At 45.5% G+C, this 19,030-nt stretch overlaps 1 protein-coding gene across 1 annotated transcript; it reads left to right on the top strand.

The window, feature by feature from the left end:
• Window positions 1-231: 231 nt before the first annotated feature.
• Window positions 232-18,405, top strand: LOC102278753 (zinc finger protein 77). Its single transcript, XM_005888384.3, has 4 exons — window positions 232-361; window positions 13,849-13,975; window positions 15,572-15,752; window positions 16,170-18,405. The coding sequence occupies exons 1-4, from the start codon at window positions 359-361 to the stop codon at window positions 17,263-17,265; spliced, it is 1,407 nt and encodes a 468-aa protein (XP_005888446.2). The 5' UTR covers window positions 232-358; the 3' UTR covers window positions 17,266-18,405.
• Window positions 18,406-19,030: the final 625 nt, after the last annotated feature.

The following is a 19,030-nucleotide window of genomic DNA, read 5'->3' as shown; positions in this document are numbered from 1 at the left end:
AGATCAGCCAAACGTGTCTCTGTGGCCTGTCACTCGGGGCAAGGGAGGGGTCTGGTTGAACTGCCCAATTAGCAGCGGCTGGGCGGAGTCCAGACAACCAGAATCAGGATAGGATGGGACCAGGAGAACTGTCCATCAAGGCGGGGGCGGGGAAAAATTAACGCCCAATCAGAGCGCGGGCCCTGGAAAGCCGTCCAATCAGGGCACGCTACGGGTGCGCTTCCAGCCCCGGGAAGTTTCTCTCAACCTTTCTAGCACTGGTGTGATCTAGTCCCGGCATTATCTGGTGTCCTGTCTCAGTCGCTCTCACTAACCGAGGTCGCAGGGCACTCTTTAGAGAACCCGGAACGAGGAGAAGATGGTGAGTGCATGGCTCAGGGCCCTAAGAGAGAAAAGTTCCTGTTTGGACGGACCGGAACTTGCCGAAAATGACGGCTGGCCAGGGTCTCCCCGCGTCACACCCACGGGGTTCCAGCCCGAGTTCCCTCCTCGGCCGCGGGTGGGGACCCAGAGTCCTGTCCCGGGGTCTCGACCCTAGTCTCTTTCTCGGCTTCAAGGTGGGGTCCTGACGTCCTGTTGCGCGTCCCGACACAAGTTCTTCCTTGGTTGCGGGGTGGGGACCCAGCGTCCTGTCCAGGGGTCCCGCAAGGAAGGAACCCGACGTCCTGTTCTGGGTCCCGACCCATTTCCCCCTTCGGAGTGGGGGTCGGCGGGGACCTGGCATCTTATCCCGGGGTCCCGACCAGAGTTCCCCATCTCTACCGTGGGTTGGGGACATGGCCCTTTGTCCTGTTATTGCGCGGGGTCCAGGGCGTCCGGACACAGCCTGTGGTCCCGTGGGCGTCGGAGGGAGGACAGAACGGCTTCCAACGGGCCGTTAGACTCAAAGGGAGGCGGGAGCGGGGGTGATCCTCCCTGAACCTCACAGATAAAGTCAAGTCCAGACTAGTCGAGGAGACTGTATGATAAAGAAACACTGTTGCAATGGGGCAGAAGCTCCAACCACACCGCAAAGGGCTTTCGTCTTCAATGAGAGGAGGGGGACCAGGAGGGAAGTTGGGCGAGTGAGGCGCATGGATTACGAGACCAGCGTGGCTGTGCTGAGTCCAGCTCAGCAACATAGAGCGAGAGACGGGTGCCCGCAGGGCATAAGAAAACACAGACAGAATAGAAAGAAAGATGGCACCGGAGAACTCAAGATCTCGAGGATCAAGAGCCCGACATTCAATGCTGCATCACTTTTATCGAGCGTCTTGGTATGCAGAAAGTATCTGTTTTTTTAAGATAACATAAGTTTCGCATGTTCCCAGTCATGTCCCCAGTTAATGTTTTTCTTTTGAACTTCGATGTTATTTTCTGTACAAAGGCCACCATATGGCTGGGAGCAAAGATCCCCGCAGGAACATCAGAGAAACAATCAGTGCGTGTGCAAGCAGCTTTCTGACTTGCGCTGACCGGGCATTGCTAAGTCCGCACTCCTCTCTCTCCATCTGCTCAAGCAGGTCACTCTGACCCCAGCCAATCAGCCCATGTACTCTGGTTATTTTTTATTGCTGTTTCCTGTTATTTTTTCTCATGGTTTTGCAAAGACATCTGGAGAATGTTTTCCCACATGGCTGGACTGGATAGGGCTCCTGTTCTCTGAAGAAGCTGACTAGGGACTTGTTCTGAACCTCAGTGTTGCTCAGATATGGGGGCGACCCAACATTCAGGGACCTGTGGGGAGGAGTGTCCTAATGTGGGGTAAGAAATGGGACACAGAGAACTTGGTCAAGCCCAAATGTGTGGGACTACGGACCTTCTAGTGCCAAAGGTAAAATGTCAAAGTGGGGCTGGCCTCTGCATACCTGCAGGGAGCATCACAGAGTATCTTGTACTCTGGGAACTGATCCACAGTGACTTTCCCCACAAGTTGATTTCTGCCTCAGGAGGTCCTAATGCCCTCCTGTCTCGTGTAGAACAGCAATCAGTATTGAGTCTGCAAAGAAAAAAGAGTTTTATTTGGGGTCTTAAGAATTGCAGTTCGGGGGGACATGGATTTGAGTTGATGGAATACTATTTATGTTTTTGAGGCAAAACAAGAAAATGTAAGCATATTGGGCTCTTCCTAGTGTTGATTTGTGTGGCTCCATTAACCAGCAGACCTTCTCAAAGGCAGGAGTGTCTGTTCCACAAGAAAGATTTTTTAAAAGTATTCCTCCTTCTCCCACCAGCAGTGTAACTCCAAGATAATATTCCTTTCCTAATCCTGTCAGGGGTCAGGCTGATCTCCTGCAGATTTAGACTGTGTATTTCTGGTGAACTTTATGAGAAATGTCATTGTGTCATTTTGATGTATGTTCCTTTGTCTCAGAAATGTATATGACTTAGTGTTCTTGCCTGGAGAATCCCAGGGACGGGGGAGCCCGGTGGGCTGCAGTCTACGGGGTCGCACAGAGTCGGACACGACTGAAGTGACTTAGCAGCAGCAGTAGCAGTAGGCCTTCTTTGGAAGTCCAGTGGTTAATAATCCACCTTTTAATGCAGGGCACTCAGGTTCATCCCTGGTTTGGGGAACCTAAGGTCCCATAAGCAGCAGAGAGCGACCAGAAAAAAAAAGGTATATGACTGCCTTAGACTTTTAGTAAGTGGGACAGTCCTCAGAGTTTTATAAGAAACTTATCTCCTGGGTTATAATCCTCAGGTTGGCTTAAATAAAATTCTCTTTATCTTCTCTATTCGATTCACTGTTAATTTTTCATCAACAGTGTAAAACTGAAAGAGTGTTGTAGAGAGGAGAAAGAGTATCAGGCTTATTAAAGGAAAAGCCACAGGGCTGTTAAAGTTGCCTGGAATGAATTATGGTAGACACTGACACAGGATACCAAATATTTGTCCTTGAGAGACAAGCTGTCATGAGTTATTTAAGGGAAGGGTCCGTTTAAGTATCTTGACTTTCTGAACCACTGGGCAAATGTTCTGGATGCCTGCATTAAAGCAGTAAGTAGTGAAAAGTTCACATTCCATCTGGACTGATTCCTGCCTAAACCCCAGTTCTTCAGTGGCCTCCTGGCTCCAGTTTATAGCGCTACCTTAGTAATACTGACTCCATTTTATTTTTCCTTTCACACCTGTCTCGTCCTGTCCTGGCTCCCGGACTTTGGGGATAGCCCTGGACAGGGAGCACTGAAAGGAACTGAGTGGCACTTTTATGTTCTGGAAAAGGGGACTGCAACCTGTGAACTGCTGCTGTGTCCGTCTGGCCAAGGGTAGATTCGGCTTGGAGTTCACCGGCGCTGCCAAGTCTCCTGGAACATAATTAAGCCAGGCAGTAAAGGGCTGAAGCCGACTACCGGTACTTCCGCCCTGCTTGGCCACGTGGCCTCCAGCCGGCCTGTCCCTCACAATCTAGTCCTTCACCAGTTGTCAATCAAGGCCCGGGAGGGGGTGTTCCCAGAGGCACATCCAATCAGGGACGGGGGAGGGCACGTTCGCTGACGTGTGACGTCGCTGTCAGCTGCCAGGGCGTCCCATCGCACCTACCTCGCGGGACACTTGGTGTCCCCTCCCTGTCGCTCTGACCTGCCTGAGCCATTGGGCTGCAGGGTCACGGAGAGAGCCACCTGAATGCGGGGTGAGAGGCTCAAATGGTGAGTGCGTGGGGCTGGCGCTGAGACTGGCTGGGGCTGGTTCGAACTGGCCGGACGGTAGTCTCCACCGTCCACTTCGTTTCGCGTGCCGGCCTCCTGTCCGGTGCTCGTGGGGCTCCCGGGTCCCAATTCGAGTCTCCGGCCCCCGACCGCGATGTGGAGTCTCGTGAGTTCCGACCGCGTCCTTGGCCTGTTGGATGTCTGGCTGAGGACGAGGCAACGTCCGGAGCGGGTGGTCGGGTTCTGGGGTCCTTCCCGGGACCTGACAGATGAAGTCAAGTCCACAGTTGGTCAGAGAGACTCTATTGCAAATTCTGTTGCCAGAGCGCCGAGGCTCGGATCTCAGGGATGTGCCAGCGTCGCCAACCACACGGAAAAGTACTTTTCTGTGTGAGGAAGGCTCATTGACAGAATCAGAGGTCCTGTGGTCAGGGCATCCTCGGCCCAGGTCAGGGGGGACTTGTTCTGCCGCTCAGTGATCCTCAGTTTGGTAGTTGTAGTGGGGAGTAATCCAGAGTCAGGGGCATTTGGGAAGAGAAGCTTGGAGTAAAGTTTGGGTAAAAAAAATGGATGTTGATCTTAAAAATAACAATTACTTACTAGGAAAAATGGATTTATTGGGGAACAACAAAAAATTGCAATTAGGGACAGACGAGGTATAGCAAAAGCTATAAGCATGTCCAACAAACTTATGTATTGTGGAGAAAGGAGGGAATTGGGAGGGGTTGTATTGATGTAATAAAATCCATGGAGAAAATGGAGAATTCAATTTTTCTCATTGGCTAGTTGCTGAGGTAGCCAGTTTCTTGAGAAGATGCAGTGCATGTACATGTTTTTCTGTTGGGTGCTGTAATTGATGATTCTTGTTTTCCATTTTTCTCTTGGGGTCCGCAGTCCACATTTCTTCCTCTAACTGATGTCAAGTGGTACTGGGTGAGGCTCTCCCTGCTGGCTCCACTCTTGATTCTTTTTAGGTAATTTTCACAGGAGCCATTGAGAACACTTGGTCAAGACTGTGGCATTGAAACAACCCTAACCTTCTAACAAGAGACCTTTATTCAAATGAGTTATTCCAGAGGGAGAAGGATCTGTTCCACCAGACACAGGGGGCCCTGCAGGAGAGAGGACACGTGACCCTAAGATCCGCAAGTGTCTCAAGAGCTGGGCAAGGAGAGTTTTCCTTTTACAGAGAGGAGTGACCAGAACCAGGAAGGGCCAGGCGTGGTGCTTGGACCATAGATCCCTGAGGCCAGCCTGTCACTGGGGATCTGTGTGCTGGCTGGGGTGAAGCAGGCCAAAGTTCAGGGAGAAGTCGAGGGGTTGAACCACAGTTTGGCCAACAAGCACCTGTTCTGCGTGGTCATTGGGGCAAGCAGGTCCCCTAATCACAATGAGGCGGAAATGGGGCTTTGGGGTTGGGGGGCAGTATCTGGCCTTGCCCTGAATAAACAAAGGGTCTCCATGTGAGTCTTTTCTGAATCAAGTGGGGCAGTTTCTTGCAGCTTCCAATTTTCCAGAACACCGAAGTGTGAGGGGTCCTTTCACCTTCCATACATGTTTCCAGGAGCACAGAGCTCACAGAGGGTTCAGCATTGTCCCCTGACATGGGGGAGCAGCCTCCTCTGGTCCAGCTCAGCACGAGTAACTTCCCTTCCTCCAGCTTCTGGTTTCAGCAGGTGTAGAATACTGAATTCTTCTTGCCTGGCTTCTCCTCAGTGACGGTGGTAACATCTCAGGTCTCTGCTCTTTCCTGAAGGCTCAGGTTCTCCTGGGTCTTTGGGACTTAATTAGAGATGCCTCTGGGGAGAAGGGAATGTTCTGTCCTCCATTAGAATTGCCGGAAATGCAGGCATTCCCACCCCTTCATGTAAAGTGGGTGGAGATGTGAATGAAAAAGATTCTTAAGAATCTTAGCAACTCTTCTGTGAAGGGTGTCTGATGCTGGTCCACTTCCTGTTATTAGTCAGCAGACACAGAAATTCTGGAAACAGTGACCTGTGCTATGGGGACTTGCTCACTTCTTTTTAGATGAGTCACAGCTTGTTGTTACGAGGAGTTAGTGAACTGAGGCCTGTCTTCTCAAAGGGATGAGCAGTAACCAGTTTCTTGAACCAGAAACCTGCCCTAAAATTTCCTCCCCTGCGTTATCCAGGAACACAGGAGGAAGCAGCAATTTTGCAGATCCTCATTCACACACGGAGATGGGGCATCATGTCTCCTGTAAATGACCCAAAACCGGTGCATCCCCTGGGGTTGGGGACAAGCTGAGCCTGGGAACGAGGGGAAGGAAGGTGCCCTGGGGTCTTGCTGGTGCCCTTCCCCACATGCGTGGCCTTGAACCATAGAACCACCACAGAAGGAGCTGTTAATGGCAGGAGAGTGGGGGAGGGGATCTACCTGCAGAAGTGCTGGGGGTGATGTGTCCCCTAAGGCTGGCTGTTTCCTGACCTTTGCTTTGGGCCTCATCCAGGGAGTTGGTGGATTGTGAGGTGTGCGCCCTGAGTGAGTGTGATGGTCGGACATGGTGAAGTCTCCTTGGATTCAACTGTTGCTGAGAGACGGTGGATGAACTTGAGGGTTTCCTCCTGGTGAAAATTGAAGCTCAGAGGAGGGGGCTTGTTTTACCTCCATGGGAAAGCTCAGTCCCTCCCTCTGCCCTGGGGGCACCCCTTGATCCCCAGTTCACATAGCTTTGACCTTCTGACTTGGGGTCTCCTGTGCACCATGGGCAGCAGGCTGCTGATCTGAGCGACTCACACTTGGCTGCTCTTCCCTTTTGTTTCCTTGATAGGAGTCTTCTGCCCTGTGGCTCATTGTACAAGTATGTTAAGATATTTTTCTTCCATTATGTGAAGGTGTAGGGTTTTGTTTTTTTCAGATACACTTGCTTATGTGTGTGTACAGTTTTTTTTTAAGAACTATTTACTTATTTTGGAGCTGTGCTGAGTCTTCATTGCTATGTTTGGGCTTTCTCTAGTTGCAGTGAGCAGAGGCTTCTCTTGTGGTTCCCAGACTCTAGAGTGCAGGCTCAGTCATTGTGGCTCACGGGTATAGTTGCCCCTCGGCTTGTGGGATCTTCCCAGACCAGGGATCAAACCCATGTCCCCTTCATTGGCAAATGGATTCTTAACCTCTGGACCACCAGGGAAGTCCTTTAAATCTATTGTTAATTTCCTATTGTATCCTCTTTTCCTTTCTTTCTGGGACTCCAGTGATACTAATGTTTTGTGTTTGTCCCACGGGTCTCTAAGACACTTGTCATTTATTTTTTGTCTATTTTCTCTCTGCTGTTCAGATTGTTGTTGTTGTTCAGTTGCTCGGTCATGTCCGACTCTTTGTGACCCCATGGACTGCAGCACACCAGGGTTCCCTGTCCTTCACCATCTCCTGGAGTTTGCTCAAACTCATGATTATTGAGTAGGTGATGCCATCCAACCATCCCATCCTCTGTCATCCCCTTCTCCTCCTGCCTTCAGTCTTTCCCAGCATCAGAGTCTTCCAGTGAGTCAACTCTTTGCATCAGGTGGCCAAAGTATTGGAGCTTCAGCTTTAGCATTAGTCCTTCCAATGGATATTCAGATTTGATTTCCTTTAGGATTGACTCGTTTGATCTCCTTGCAGCCCAAGGGGACTCTCAAAAGCCTTCTCCAACACCACAGTTCAAAAGCCTCTGTTCTTTAGCGCTCAACCTTATTTATGGTCCAACTCACATCTGTACATGACTACTGGGAAAACCTTAGCTTTGACTAGAAGGACTTTTGTTGGCAAAGTAATGTCTCTGCTTTTTAATACACTGTATAGGTTTGTTGTAGCTTTTCTCCCAAGGAGCAAGGGTCTTTTAATTTCGTGGTGGCAATCACCATCTGCAGTGATTTTGGAGCCCAAGAAAATAAAGCCTGTCACTGTTTCCATTGTCTTCCTATCTATTTGCCATGAAGTGATGGGACCAGATGCCATGATCTTAGTTTTTTGAATGTTGTTTTAAGTCAGCTTTTTCATTTTCCTCTTTCATCTTCATTGAGAGGCTCTTTAGTTCCTCTTCACTTCCTGCTATAAGGGTGGTGTCATCTGCATATCTGAAGTTATTGATATTTCTCCCGGCAATCTTGATTCCAGCTTGTGCTTCATGCAGCCTGGCACTTGGTGTGATGTACTCTGTATGTAAGTTAAATAAAAGGGTGACAATATACAGCTTTTGACATACACCTTTCCCAATTTTGAACCAGTCTGTTGTTCCATGTCTGGTTCTGTTGCTTCTTGACCTGCATACAGGTTTCTCAGGAGGCAGGTAAGGTGGTCTGGTATTCCCATCTCTTTAAGAATTTTCCAGTTTGTTGTGATCCACACAATCAAAGGCTTTGGTGTAGTCAGTGAAACAGAAGTAGATGTGTTTTTGGAACTCTCTTGCTTTTTCTATGATCCAGCAGATATTGGCAATTTGATCTCTGGTTCCTCTGCCTTTTCTAAATCCAGCTTGTATATCTGGAGGTTCTTGGTTCACATACTGTTGAAGCCAGCCTAGCTTAAAGGATTTTGAGCATGACCTTGCTAGCTTGTGAAATGAGTACAACTGTGCAGTAGTTTGAACATTCTTTGGCATTCCCTCCTTTGGGATTGGAATGAAAACTGACCTTCTCCAGTCCTGTGGCCCCTGTTGAGTTTTCCGAATTTGCTGGCATATTGAGTTCAGCACTTTAACAGCATCATCTTTTAGGATTTGAAATAGCTCAGCTGGAATTCCATCACCTCCACTAGCTTTGTTTGTAGTGATGCTTCCTAAGGCCCACTTGACTTCACATTCCAGGATGTCTGGCTCTGGGTGAGTAATCACACCATTATGATTATCCCGGTCATTAAGATCTTTTTTGTATAGTTCTTCTGTGTATTCTTGGCTCCTCTTCTTAATATCTTCTGCTTCTGTTAGGTCTGTACCGTTTCTGTCCTTAATGGTGCCCATCTTTGCATGAAATATTCTTTGGTATCTCTTTTTCTTGAAGAGATCTCTAGTCTTTCCCATTCTGTTGTTTTCCTCTGTTTCTTTGCATTGTTCACTTAGGAAGACTTTCTCCTTGCTATTCTTTGGTACTCTGCATTCTGATGGGTATATCTTTTCTTTTCTTCTTTGCCTTTCGCTGCTCTTTTCTCAGCTATTTCTAAGGCCTCCTAAGACAACCATGCTGCCTCTTTGCCTTTCTTTTTCTTGGGGATGGTTTTGATCACTGCCTCCTGTACTGTGTTATCCTTAGTTCTTCAGGTACTCTATCATATTTAATCCCTTAAATCAGATTGGTTGAATTCTGATGTCCTACCTTCAAGTTGATTGATTCTTTTCTCTGTCATATTCATGCTGAATTTTAAACCATCCAGTTTTTTAGTTCAGTTACTGTATTTCAGTTCTAAATTTTCCATTTGGTTCTTCTTTGTAGCTTTTATTTCTTTGCTGAGACTTTCAATTTTTTATTTGTTTCAAGTGTGTTTGTAATTACTCATTGAAGTATTTTCTATAGCTTTAAAATCCTTGCCAGATAATTCCCTGTGTGATTTTGCTGTTGGTGTCTGTTGGTTGTATTTGAGGTGTAGGTTTTTATTCATTGGTTGGTTGATAGCACCTCCCAGCAGTCAGCCCCCTGGATGACGATTGTCCTGATCTTTTTTTATTCTTTGCAGCTTTGCAGGTGTCCCTCATCATCAGCGGTGTTTTATTTGGTTTTGCTTCTGCTGCATTTGTAGTAAGTGAAGGTGACCAGTTCCACACCAGTAGCGGCACACAGAAGGCTTATCTGTGGTTCTCAGTCCGTTTGTTTCAAACGTGCTCATGTCAGAGGAAGGGCTTCCCCATTTAACTCCTCCATCCAGTCCTCGTGGGGCTTGGGTTGTCTCACATTAAAAAAAAAAAAAACTTATTTGGCAGCTCATGGGGTCTTTAGTTGCAGCATGTGAACTCCTAGTTGCGGTACATGGGACCTAGTTCCCTGACCAGGGCTCGAACCCAGGTCCCCTGCATTGAGAGCATGGAGTTTTAGCCACTACCCCACCAGGGAAGTCCCTCACATTTATTTTTGGTTTGTCAGCAGTGCTGTTATTCTCCTTTTTGTCTCCCAACTCTAAGTGCAAGGTATAAATATTTTATATCTAGGAGAAAAATTGTGGGATTGTAGATTATGGATAAGTTAGAAATACTAGGAAGTGCAGAGGGGTGACTGGAGTTGAGTGTTTATTCCATGCCATTCCTAGTACTTGGAGAATCCAACTTAATTTCGTTCATCTTTTGTGTCCATTTGTGTGAAATGGGGTCTGCTTGTGATTGTAAATTGGTTTTTACTGATAACCGTTGGTGGTGAGCATTTATTTCAATGGGTAATTCATCTTCTGTGAAATAGTTTCCTCACCTTGAACTCATTTGTATGTCTACTGATTTCTTATGTTTTATTTACATACTGTGGACATTCATCTTTTTTCATTTCTAGGTATGGCAAATATGTTCTCCTAGATTGTGAGTTATCATTTCTTTCGATTTTGTACTTTTTTAAATTCATTGTTAATTGGAGAATAATTGCTTTACAATGTTGTGTTGCTTTCTGCCTTACAAGAAAGTGGATCAGCCATAAATATACATATATTCCCTCCCTCTTGAACCTCCCTCCCAGCCCCACCCCAATTCTGGGTAATTCTTAACTTTAATAGACTTGGATTGAATTTATCCATCTTGTCTTTTGTAGCTTACTCTTTTTTCCATATATAAGAAAACTCATCCTACGCTCAAGTCATAAATGTGTTTCCCTGTAGTGTCTCACAGAGTGTCCTACTTTGTTCTTTCACAGTTAAGTCCACAGTGAATTGGTTATTGTACATGTAGTCATAAGAGAAAAGATTTCTTACTCCCCTGGAGATAGCCAGTGGCTGCTGCCCCATGTATCAGTAGCCCCCTCCCAGCAGCACGTGTCCTGGCATAGATCCAGCTGGGCCTGTTTCTGTGCATTGTGATTTTTTCCATAGGTATATCTATTCATCCCTCTGTTAACGCCATCCTGTCATAATCGCTGTAGTTTAAAATGTTTTAATGTGCATTAGGAAACATCCCACCACCTTACTCCATAGAAAATCTTGGTTGTCTTTAGAAATTCGTCTTTTATTTCAGTTTTTAGAAGTGGTTTTTAAGTCAAACAAAGCAGAACAAACCAATCCTAAGAGAAACCTTGTTGTGCACTGGAATGGTACCTTCATAAAATTCTTAAATGTTTGGGAGAAGGTGACATCATAGTCTCTCTGTGGATATGGCTCATCTCTCCATTTCTTTCTTTCTACTATTGTCATTAAATGTTTTGGAATTTATCCACTAAAACATTTTTATAGACATAATTGAGAAAGAAAACTAGTATTAGTAACAATCAGTTTTTAGTTTTAATTAAAAAAAATTTTTTCCCCCTGTGGCATGAGTCTAGCCCTGTTGTTTTAGGTTATTACCCCAGTGCCATTTTGACAGTCTCTAGCCTTCTACCCATTACACTACCAGTGGTAGCCCTGATGCAGTGCTGGGTGGGGTAAGGAGGGGGCCAAGTGAGACTGAGATGTGGGGAAGGCAAGGGTGTCTGGGCTGGGTGGCATTGAGAGAATGGGCTGGATGGCTCATGCTGGGACTCTCACTCATTTGGGGAGCTCATGGGGCAGTGGGGAGGGCTGCCTGGGATGGAGGTGCCAAGTAGGGCACATGGATGTCGGGGGGACACTTGGGCTGAGGGCCAGATGGCAGCCTTCTGCTCCTGGGACACACATACACTCAGACACCACTCTCAGATGAACACTTGGACACACATACCAATACGCTTCTTAACCTGCACCCTGCCCCCAGCTCTCTGTCTCTCACCCTGCTCTCCTTTTCTATCCCATTTATCCAGCATAGCCAGATAACATTTATAGTGTTGTTTATGGTCTGTCTTCCTGCCGGAAGGCAAGCTCCAGGAAGGCAGGGTGCTTGGCCTGCCTTGTCCACTTCTATATGTCCAGCTCCTTAGGCTTAAGTGCTCAGTAGGTAAGAACCTGGTGGCTCAGGTGGTAAAGAATCTGTTTGCAATGCAGGAGAATTGGGTTTGATTCCTGGGTCAGGAAGATTCCTTGGAGAAGGGAATGGCAACCCACTCCAGTATTCATGCCTGGAGAATTCCATGGGTAGGGGAGTCTGGCGGGCTACAGTCCATGGAGTTGCAAAGAATCAAACACCACTGAGCACAGATGCATGCAGATAAGAACTGAGCGAACAAGTGAACCCTGCAAATCACAATCAGGTGTGTGCCACCTGATGCCTACGCAAACACGCCCAGTGGCCCACAATACTGCCACAGATGTTCTCAGACACTGATGTTCTCAGTCAAATGCATGCAGGTGCTTGCTCACCCCCAGACCCACATATCCATGCAACACACAGGTACACGGACCTTGCTGCCACTCACAGGTTCTTTCAGATTCACACCCAGCTGTCCAGGTTCCAAGGCTTGTACTCCTGCAGACACACACACCAACATGTCCCTGCTCCCCACCCTCTCAGCTTTTAAAAGTTGATTATATTTTTAAAGGATCTGTTTAAACATTTACATTTCATTTGCTTGTTTCGCTTGATCAAAATACATTGAGATTTGTTTTTGTGAGTTTGCAGTCTGCAATGATATGATACTGCCAGTGGGCATTTGTGAATTCTGATAATGTTTTTAAAGTTCATTGATTTTTTTGCTATGGATCAGTATTTCCTTCCTCTTGTTGCCAGTAATATTCCATTGTGAGATTAGACTGAATGTGTTTATCCAAGTCAGTTGATGACCTTCTGAGTTATTCCCACATTTTGGCTGTCACAACTCATGTTTGTGGGTGTCTGTGTGTATTCGTTTTTGGGTTGGTGTTTTCCTTTTGCCTCTCTTGGGTAGTTAGATAGCTAGAGTGCAATTGCTGTTATATGGTGCTGTGTTAATAATCTTCAGGATTTGCTGGACTGTTTTCAAAGTGGCTTCGCTATTTTACCTTCTCTCCAGCAGTGGTTGAGGGTTCCAAGTTCCTCACATCCTCACCAACACTTGCTTGTCTGTCTTACAGCTCTCCTAGTGGGTATGAAGAAGTATCTGTGGTTTTTATTTGCATTTCCTTGATGACTAATGTCCCTTTTTTTTTTTCCTTTGGCCACACTGCACAGCTTGTGGGATCTTAGTTTCCTGACTAGGGAGCCAACTGGGCAACCAGGCAGTGAAAGCGCTGAGTCCTAACCCTAGGACCGCTAACAAACTCCCAAGTAGTCCACATTTTCAGGAGTTTGATTAGCAAACCCCAGTTGCAGCCCAAGGTGAGGTAGCCTTGTGTTTGTAGCTGATATAGTAGGAATTTTATCATTTAGATTTCCAGAATATATCTTTGATTAAAATTCTAATTTATAAAAATAATCATTTGCTTTGTATTTCAGGGGTGTGGTGTCAGCCTATGTTGTCCTAAAGACAATAATTAGGTGGTTTTTTTTTCTTTCTGTTCAAGTTACCTTCAACTCTGTTGCCATCAGATCTTCTGCAGCTCTTCTTTGTGGGGCATCTTCCTTGTACTCTGGGCACTTGGTTATTTATCAGACAGACCCTGCTGGCTTGACCAATCCCTCAGGAGCCAGGCCTTCTCTTAACCCGACATTAACTCCACGGGTGTCCCAGGCCCTGGACCCTGACCTGTGTCTGTGCCCTTGGTGTCCACTTCATCCTGGCAGAGCGTTGTGTGTATGTTTCTGTCAGATGTGAGGGGACCAGACCAGGCTTTTATATGCTGTTTCAGTCAAATTGAAAGTTGTTCAGATGCAGCAGTCCTGGAAAATCTGTCCACAACCTCCTGACAGTATGCTCCTATTCTTGGAGAATCAAGGAAATAACTTACAAGCAGGCCCCATATCCATTTCCAAGTCATCTGAATAATGATTTCATTTTCAGTACTTGTCCAGCCTCATGATCTGCTCTGTTTCATTAAAAACAGTTCTTTTTCATTATGTGTGTGTTTATCAGTTACACTTTGCTTCAGTGTCCAGCACTCACCAACACTGAGGAACCTGCATTAGATTTGCTGGCATGTGATCACTGCCTGCAAGAGTATGAGCTCAGGAGTCCTAGGAACTGAGTCCAGTTCCCGCTTGTTGGCCTCCCCATCCTTCCCACTTGGGGGTGAAGGAGGAGTCTCGCTGACACAGAACATGTGGCTGTTTCAGGACTCAGTGGTCTTTGAAGACGTGGCTGTGAACTTCACCCTGGAGGAGTGGGAACTGTTGGACCCTGCTCAGAGGAAGCTCTACAGAGATGTGATGCTGGAGACCTGCAGGAACCTGGCCACTGTGGGTGAGGACGGCTTCCTCCCTGCACTAAGTCTTTAGCGAACAATTACTTCTTACAATGTCCTTTCTTATGAGTGATGAGGATGGGAGTATTTTGAAAAAAATGGCAAACATGGTCCCCACCTTTTTAAAACCTACCTAAAGTAGATAGCTTTTCCATGACAGTGTTACTATACTGAATTGATTTTTATTACTCTTGATCAGAATCCTGAGGCTCCCTAATTTCACAACTGTGAGCATGGTCTCCATTGTCACCTTGGGCCAATGAGAGAAGCATAATGGATTTCACCCTGTGAAAATTATCCTGTGATCAGTACACATTTGAGATGATCTTGCTGCAGTTAAACCTACACTTAACCTGTCCTCCACCCTCCCCATGAGGAGCATTCTCTAGGAGCATTTTGGCAGCTGCACTCTGTCCCACCTCCCAGGGGAGCTGGGTCCATAGACTTCATCCAGGGCCTCTGTACCTGTGATCACCAGGGAGCACACCTGCTCGGGAGGAGCATGCTCTGGGTCAGGGAGGGATATTTGGATGTACCCGTTAGGAGCACAACTCAGGTCTCTGAGAAGGTGATGGGTGTCATTAACTTGGCTTCCTTCTTGGAGTTTTCATCCATTCTTGTTCACTTGAAGTCTTTTTGGAGCTCCTCTGACAAAGGGATCATTTGGGAAAGTGCATTTTGCCCAGTTCCTTTCTACTTTACTTCTGTGAGGTACTTATTAGTGAACAGACTGCCATTTTGACTCATTTTCCCTATGATGGCCATCACTCTCTCCTTGGGTTCAGTTAATATATTAATATAGCTCACAGAACTCAGAGAAACATGCTTCTTACTAGATCACAGGTTCATTATTAAAGGATATAATTCAGGAACAGCTAGATGTAAGAAATGCATCTAGATTTGAAAAGGAGTTTCCCTGCTTCTCCAGGTGCCAGTCTCACCATATCTCTATGTGTTCACCAACCCAGAAGCTCTCCAAACCTTTTTTTCATACCTTCATTACATAGGCATGGTTGATGAAGTCACCAGCCATTGCCAGTTGATTTGATCTCTAGCTGCTCCCCCACCCCCAGAGGTTTTGGGGGTGTTGAGGGATATGGGTGGGACTGAAAGTTTCAAGTATTTAATCACGTGGTTATCTTTATTGGCAATTAGTCCCCATACTCAGGTTCTTTGCAACACTTTCTTTCATTAATATAAACTCAATTGGGATGGAAAAGGCTTGTTATGAATCATAGGAAACCTATTTCACCTTTCTTATCCTGAAGCATTTTCTGGAAATGAGCACAAGAGACCACATATTATTCTGTTGTTTGTATTGCTCAGGAAATTCCAAGGGTTTTGAGATCCCTGAGCAGGAAACTGTGAATAAGGACCCAGTTTGAAAAGTACATGTTGGTCATCTCAGTAACCAAATGTGTGTGTGTGTGTGTGTGTGTGTCTGATAGATCACAATATCACACATCTCCTTTCTTCCTTTATACAATTATTTTACATTTTTGAATGAGTCTATGGAAAGAAATCTAGATATGGTCTCTTTCCTTTCCCCCACCATTTCTTTCCCAATGATTTAATTATGCTTCCAATTATTGCAGGTTCTTGCCCTCAAGTTAAGGTCAGTGTATCAAGTCCTCAGTGGGATATCTTGGAGACTGGACTATGCATTGAACGGGAAGTTGTAAGATTCACAAGAAATGATTCTAGGTCTGTTTTGGGAGAAAACTGGGCATTTCATAACCTGCGAGATCAGCATCTAACTCAGGAGAGGCGTGTGAGGTGAGTGGCACTCCCACAGGGAGAAGGGGGATGAGGGATCTCAGCAGAGTGTTAGACTCATGTGATGGTAAAGAAAGGTGTAAACTTAGCTAAACAATTGTAAAGTTAGCTAATAAACAATTGTGTACTCAGAAATTTTACAAACAATACTTTTATAAGTGTGCTATAGATACTGAGCATCAGAAACTTAATTCAGTAGGAAATGATGATTAGAAAACCTCATGTAAAAAACACTGAAAGTTATGGCTGTCTTTGAGCCCTCAGCCAGAGCATTAACCTTTGTTGCACTTCGTCATGTTGCAGAGAGTGCTGAAAACATGCCCATTCATTGAAAATCACAGATATATAGTCAAAATAATAATGAATAACCATAAACAAATCATTAATCCCTAATAATTCACTTCCTGTTTTGACCAGAAATCATTTGGTGGAAAGTCTCTGTGAAGGTAAAGAAGATCATCAATCTCTAAAAACGCCGAACAGGATTATAGATCTTACTGTGCATGAGAGTTATCAGACTAAAATTCAGCCTCATCAATGCATTACATGTGGAAAAGCCTTCAGGGATCATTCTTTGAAGAAGAATCAGCAAAAGTCCCACATTGGGCAAAAACCTTATACATGTGAGGAATGTGGACAAACCTGCAGTTGTGTCTTGTGCCTCAGCCCTGCTGGGGAAACAGACTTTGTAGAGAAACCTGATAAATGTCAAGATGATGGGCGAGCATCTAAGAGATCCGTGAAGAGTCACAGTAGTAAACATTCCTTAGACTGTAAAAAATCTGGAAAAGCTCTCACTTTTCAGGGACATAAGAGAGGTCAATATGGCCAGAAAATCTATGTGTGTGATGTGTGTGGGAAATCTTTCAGTTATTATTGCCAACTTAAACGGCACGTGAGAACTCACACTGGAGAGAAACCCTATAAGTGCAAAGAATGTGGGAAAGCTTTTACTGGCATCTCACACTTCCGAGAACATGTCCGAATGCACACTGGAGAGAAGCCCTATGAGTGTAAGCAGTGTGGCAAGGCTTTCAGCTGGTGCACTTACCTTCGGGAACACATGCGAACACACAGTGGAGAAAAGCCCTATGAATGTAAGCAGTGTGGCAAAGCTTTTCCCTATCTCAAATCCCTGCAAGGACACGTGAGGATACACACAGGAGAGAAGCCTTATGTGTGTAATGATTGTGGGAAATCCTACAGTTGTCCTAAGTACTTCAGAAAACACGTGAAAACACACAGTGGAGTAAAACCCTATGAATGTACAGAATGCAGGAAAGCATTCATCACTTCTTCGTCCCTTCGAGAACACATGAAAACACACAGTGAAGAGAAGCCTTATCAGTGCCAGCAGTGTGGGAAAGCCTTCAGGTATCCAAGATCTTTGCAAGGACACATGATAACTCACAGTGAAGAGAAACCGTACGAATGTCAGCAGTGTGAAAAAGCCTACAGGTGTCTCATATCCCTGCAGAGACACATGAAGACACATACTGGCGAGAAATTCTGAGTACAAAGATTGGTGGGAAAGCCTTCTCCCTTAAAACCTTATAAATGAAGCAGTCAAGGGGGAGAAACATTATGAATGGAAAGAATGCAGGGAAAGCCTTCAGCACTTCATTTATTTTGTACTTGAAAACTCAGGGTAGGATGAATTTTTTTAATGGAAATAAATATAGTTTTTCCTTAAAAGTGCCTCATCCTGAATAGGGATCCCAGTGTGTTAATTTCTAGTTCATGTTGCTGATCTGAACACTTAAGATAGTAATCATCCCTCTATGTTCTCATCATCTTTACTACTTGTGTTTTGTTACCTTGGACATTAAATACACAATTATATACTACATGTCTCAATGTCATTACAATAGACCCAGAATGAAAGTTTTTTTTTTTTTTGATTTGTGTTTTTTTTAATGTATCAGTTTAGAAGAAAATATTTTTGATCTTTACTTTGCCAAATGTTCATAGTATGTGATCATAATATGATCATAATATCGTTGAAAAGTCTTTTCTCATCCACTGTTATAGGTACTGGAATTTCCTGACTCAGTATTTACCCTCCTCTGGAGTCTTTATACTGAAAGGTATATTTTCCATGTTTCTTTTTGGCTGCTGCTGCTGCTTCTGCTAAGTTGCTTCAGTCGTGTCCGACTCCGTGCAACCCCATAGACGGCAACCCACCAGGCTTCCCCATCCCTGGGATTCTCCAGGCAAGAACACTGGAGTGGGTTGCCATTTCCTTCTCCAATGCATGAAAGTGAAAAGTGAAAGTGAAGTCACTTTCTTTTTTGCTAGTGGATACTATATCTGTGTTCCTCACAGTAGTCAGTAATTGTGGAAGGTCTTGAAAGACCTTTTGTCTTGCCTGGTAATGTTTGTAATTTGGCCTCTGCTCATTGTCCTTGACCTTGGTTAGAAATTGGACACAAAACACAGAGTTAAGAAGAATGACTTGTTCGCATGGAGATGAAAGCTGTTGTCTAGATGATTCTACTGAACTGTGTTGTCATCTTGGGTAAGGTTCAGTTCAGTTTAGTTCAGTCGCTCAGTCGTATCCGACTCTGTGACCCCATGAATTGCAGCACGCCAGGCCTCCCTGTCCATCACCAACTCCCGGAGTTCACTCAAACTCACGTCCATCAAGTCGGTGATGCCATCCAGCCATCTCATCCTTTGTCATCCCCTTCTCTGCCTGCCCCCAATCCCTCCCAGCATCAGAGTCTTTTCCAATGAGTCAACTCTTCGCATGAGGTGGCCAAAGTACTGGAGTTTCAGCTTTAGCATCATTCCTTCCAAAGAACACCCAGGACTGATCTCCTTTAGAATGGACTGGTTGGATCTCCTTGCAGTCCAAGGGACTCTCAAGAGTCTTCTCCAACATTACAGTCCAAAAGCATCAATTCTTCAGCACTCAGCTTTCTTCACAGTCCAACTCTCACATCCATACATGACCACTGGAAAAACCATAGCCTTGACTAGACAGACCTTTGTTGGCAAAGTAATGTCTCTGCTTTTGAATATGCTATCTAGGTTGGTCATAACTTTCCTTCCAAGGAGTAAGTGTCTTTTAATTTCATGGTGGGAAACTGTATATCCAGAGTCCTTCTGTTAGTGATTCTGAGTTAAAGTTCTTGAGAAGAGGAAGATGCATGAAGTCTGGAGCAGAAGTGAGGAAGCCATGATTCTCAGCTCTTCTGTACCATCAGGAGACAGAGCTGCAGGGCAGCCTGGTGGCCTGAGCTCCAGCACTGCTTTCTCACTTCTGGCTCTGCCTG

Source organism: Bos mutus, chromosome 7 (assembly GCF_027580195.1).
Source record: "Bos mutus isolate GX-2022 chromosome 7, NWIPB_WYAK_1.1, whole genome shotgun sequence".
NCBI classification, from domain to species: domain Eukaryota; kingdom Metazoa; phylum Chordata; class Mammalia; order Artiodactyla; family Bovidae; genus Bos; species Bos mutus.
The sequence above is the reverse complement of the archived record's forward strand: the minus strand, read 5'-3'. Positions and strand labels throughout refer to the sequence as shown.

Coding starts and splice junctions, on each gene's coding strand:
- LOC102278753 (XM_005888384.3), top strand. Junction 13,976..15,571: donor CAGGAACCTGGCCACTGTGG/GTGAGGACGGCT, acceptor CAATTATTGCAG/GTTCTTGCCCTCAAGTTAAG. Junction 15,753..16,169: donor ACTCAGGAGAGGCGTGTGAG/GTGAGTGGCACT, acceptor TGTTTTGACCAG/AAATCATTTGGTGGAAAGTC.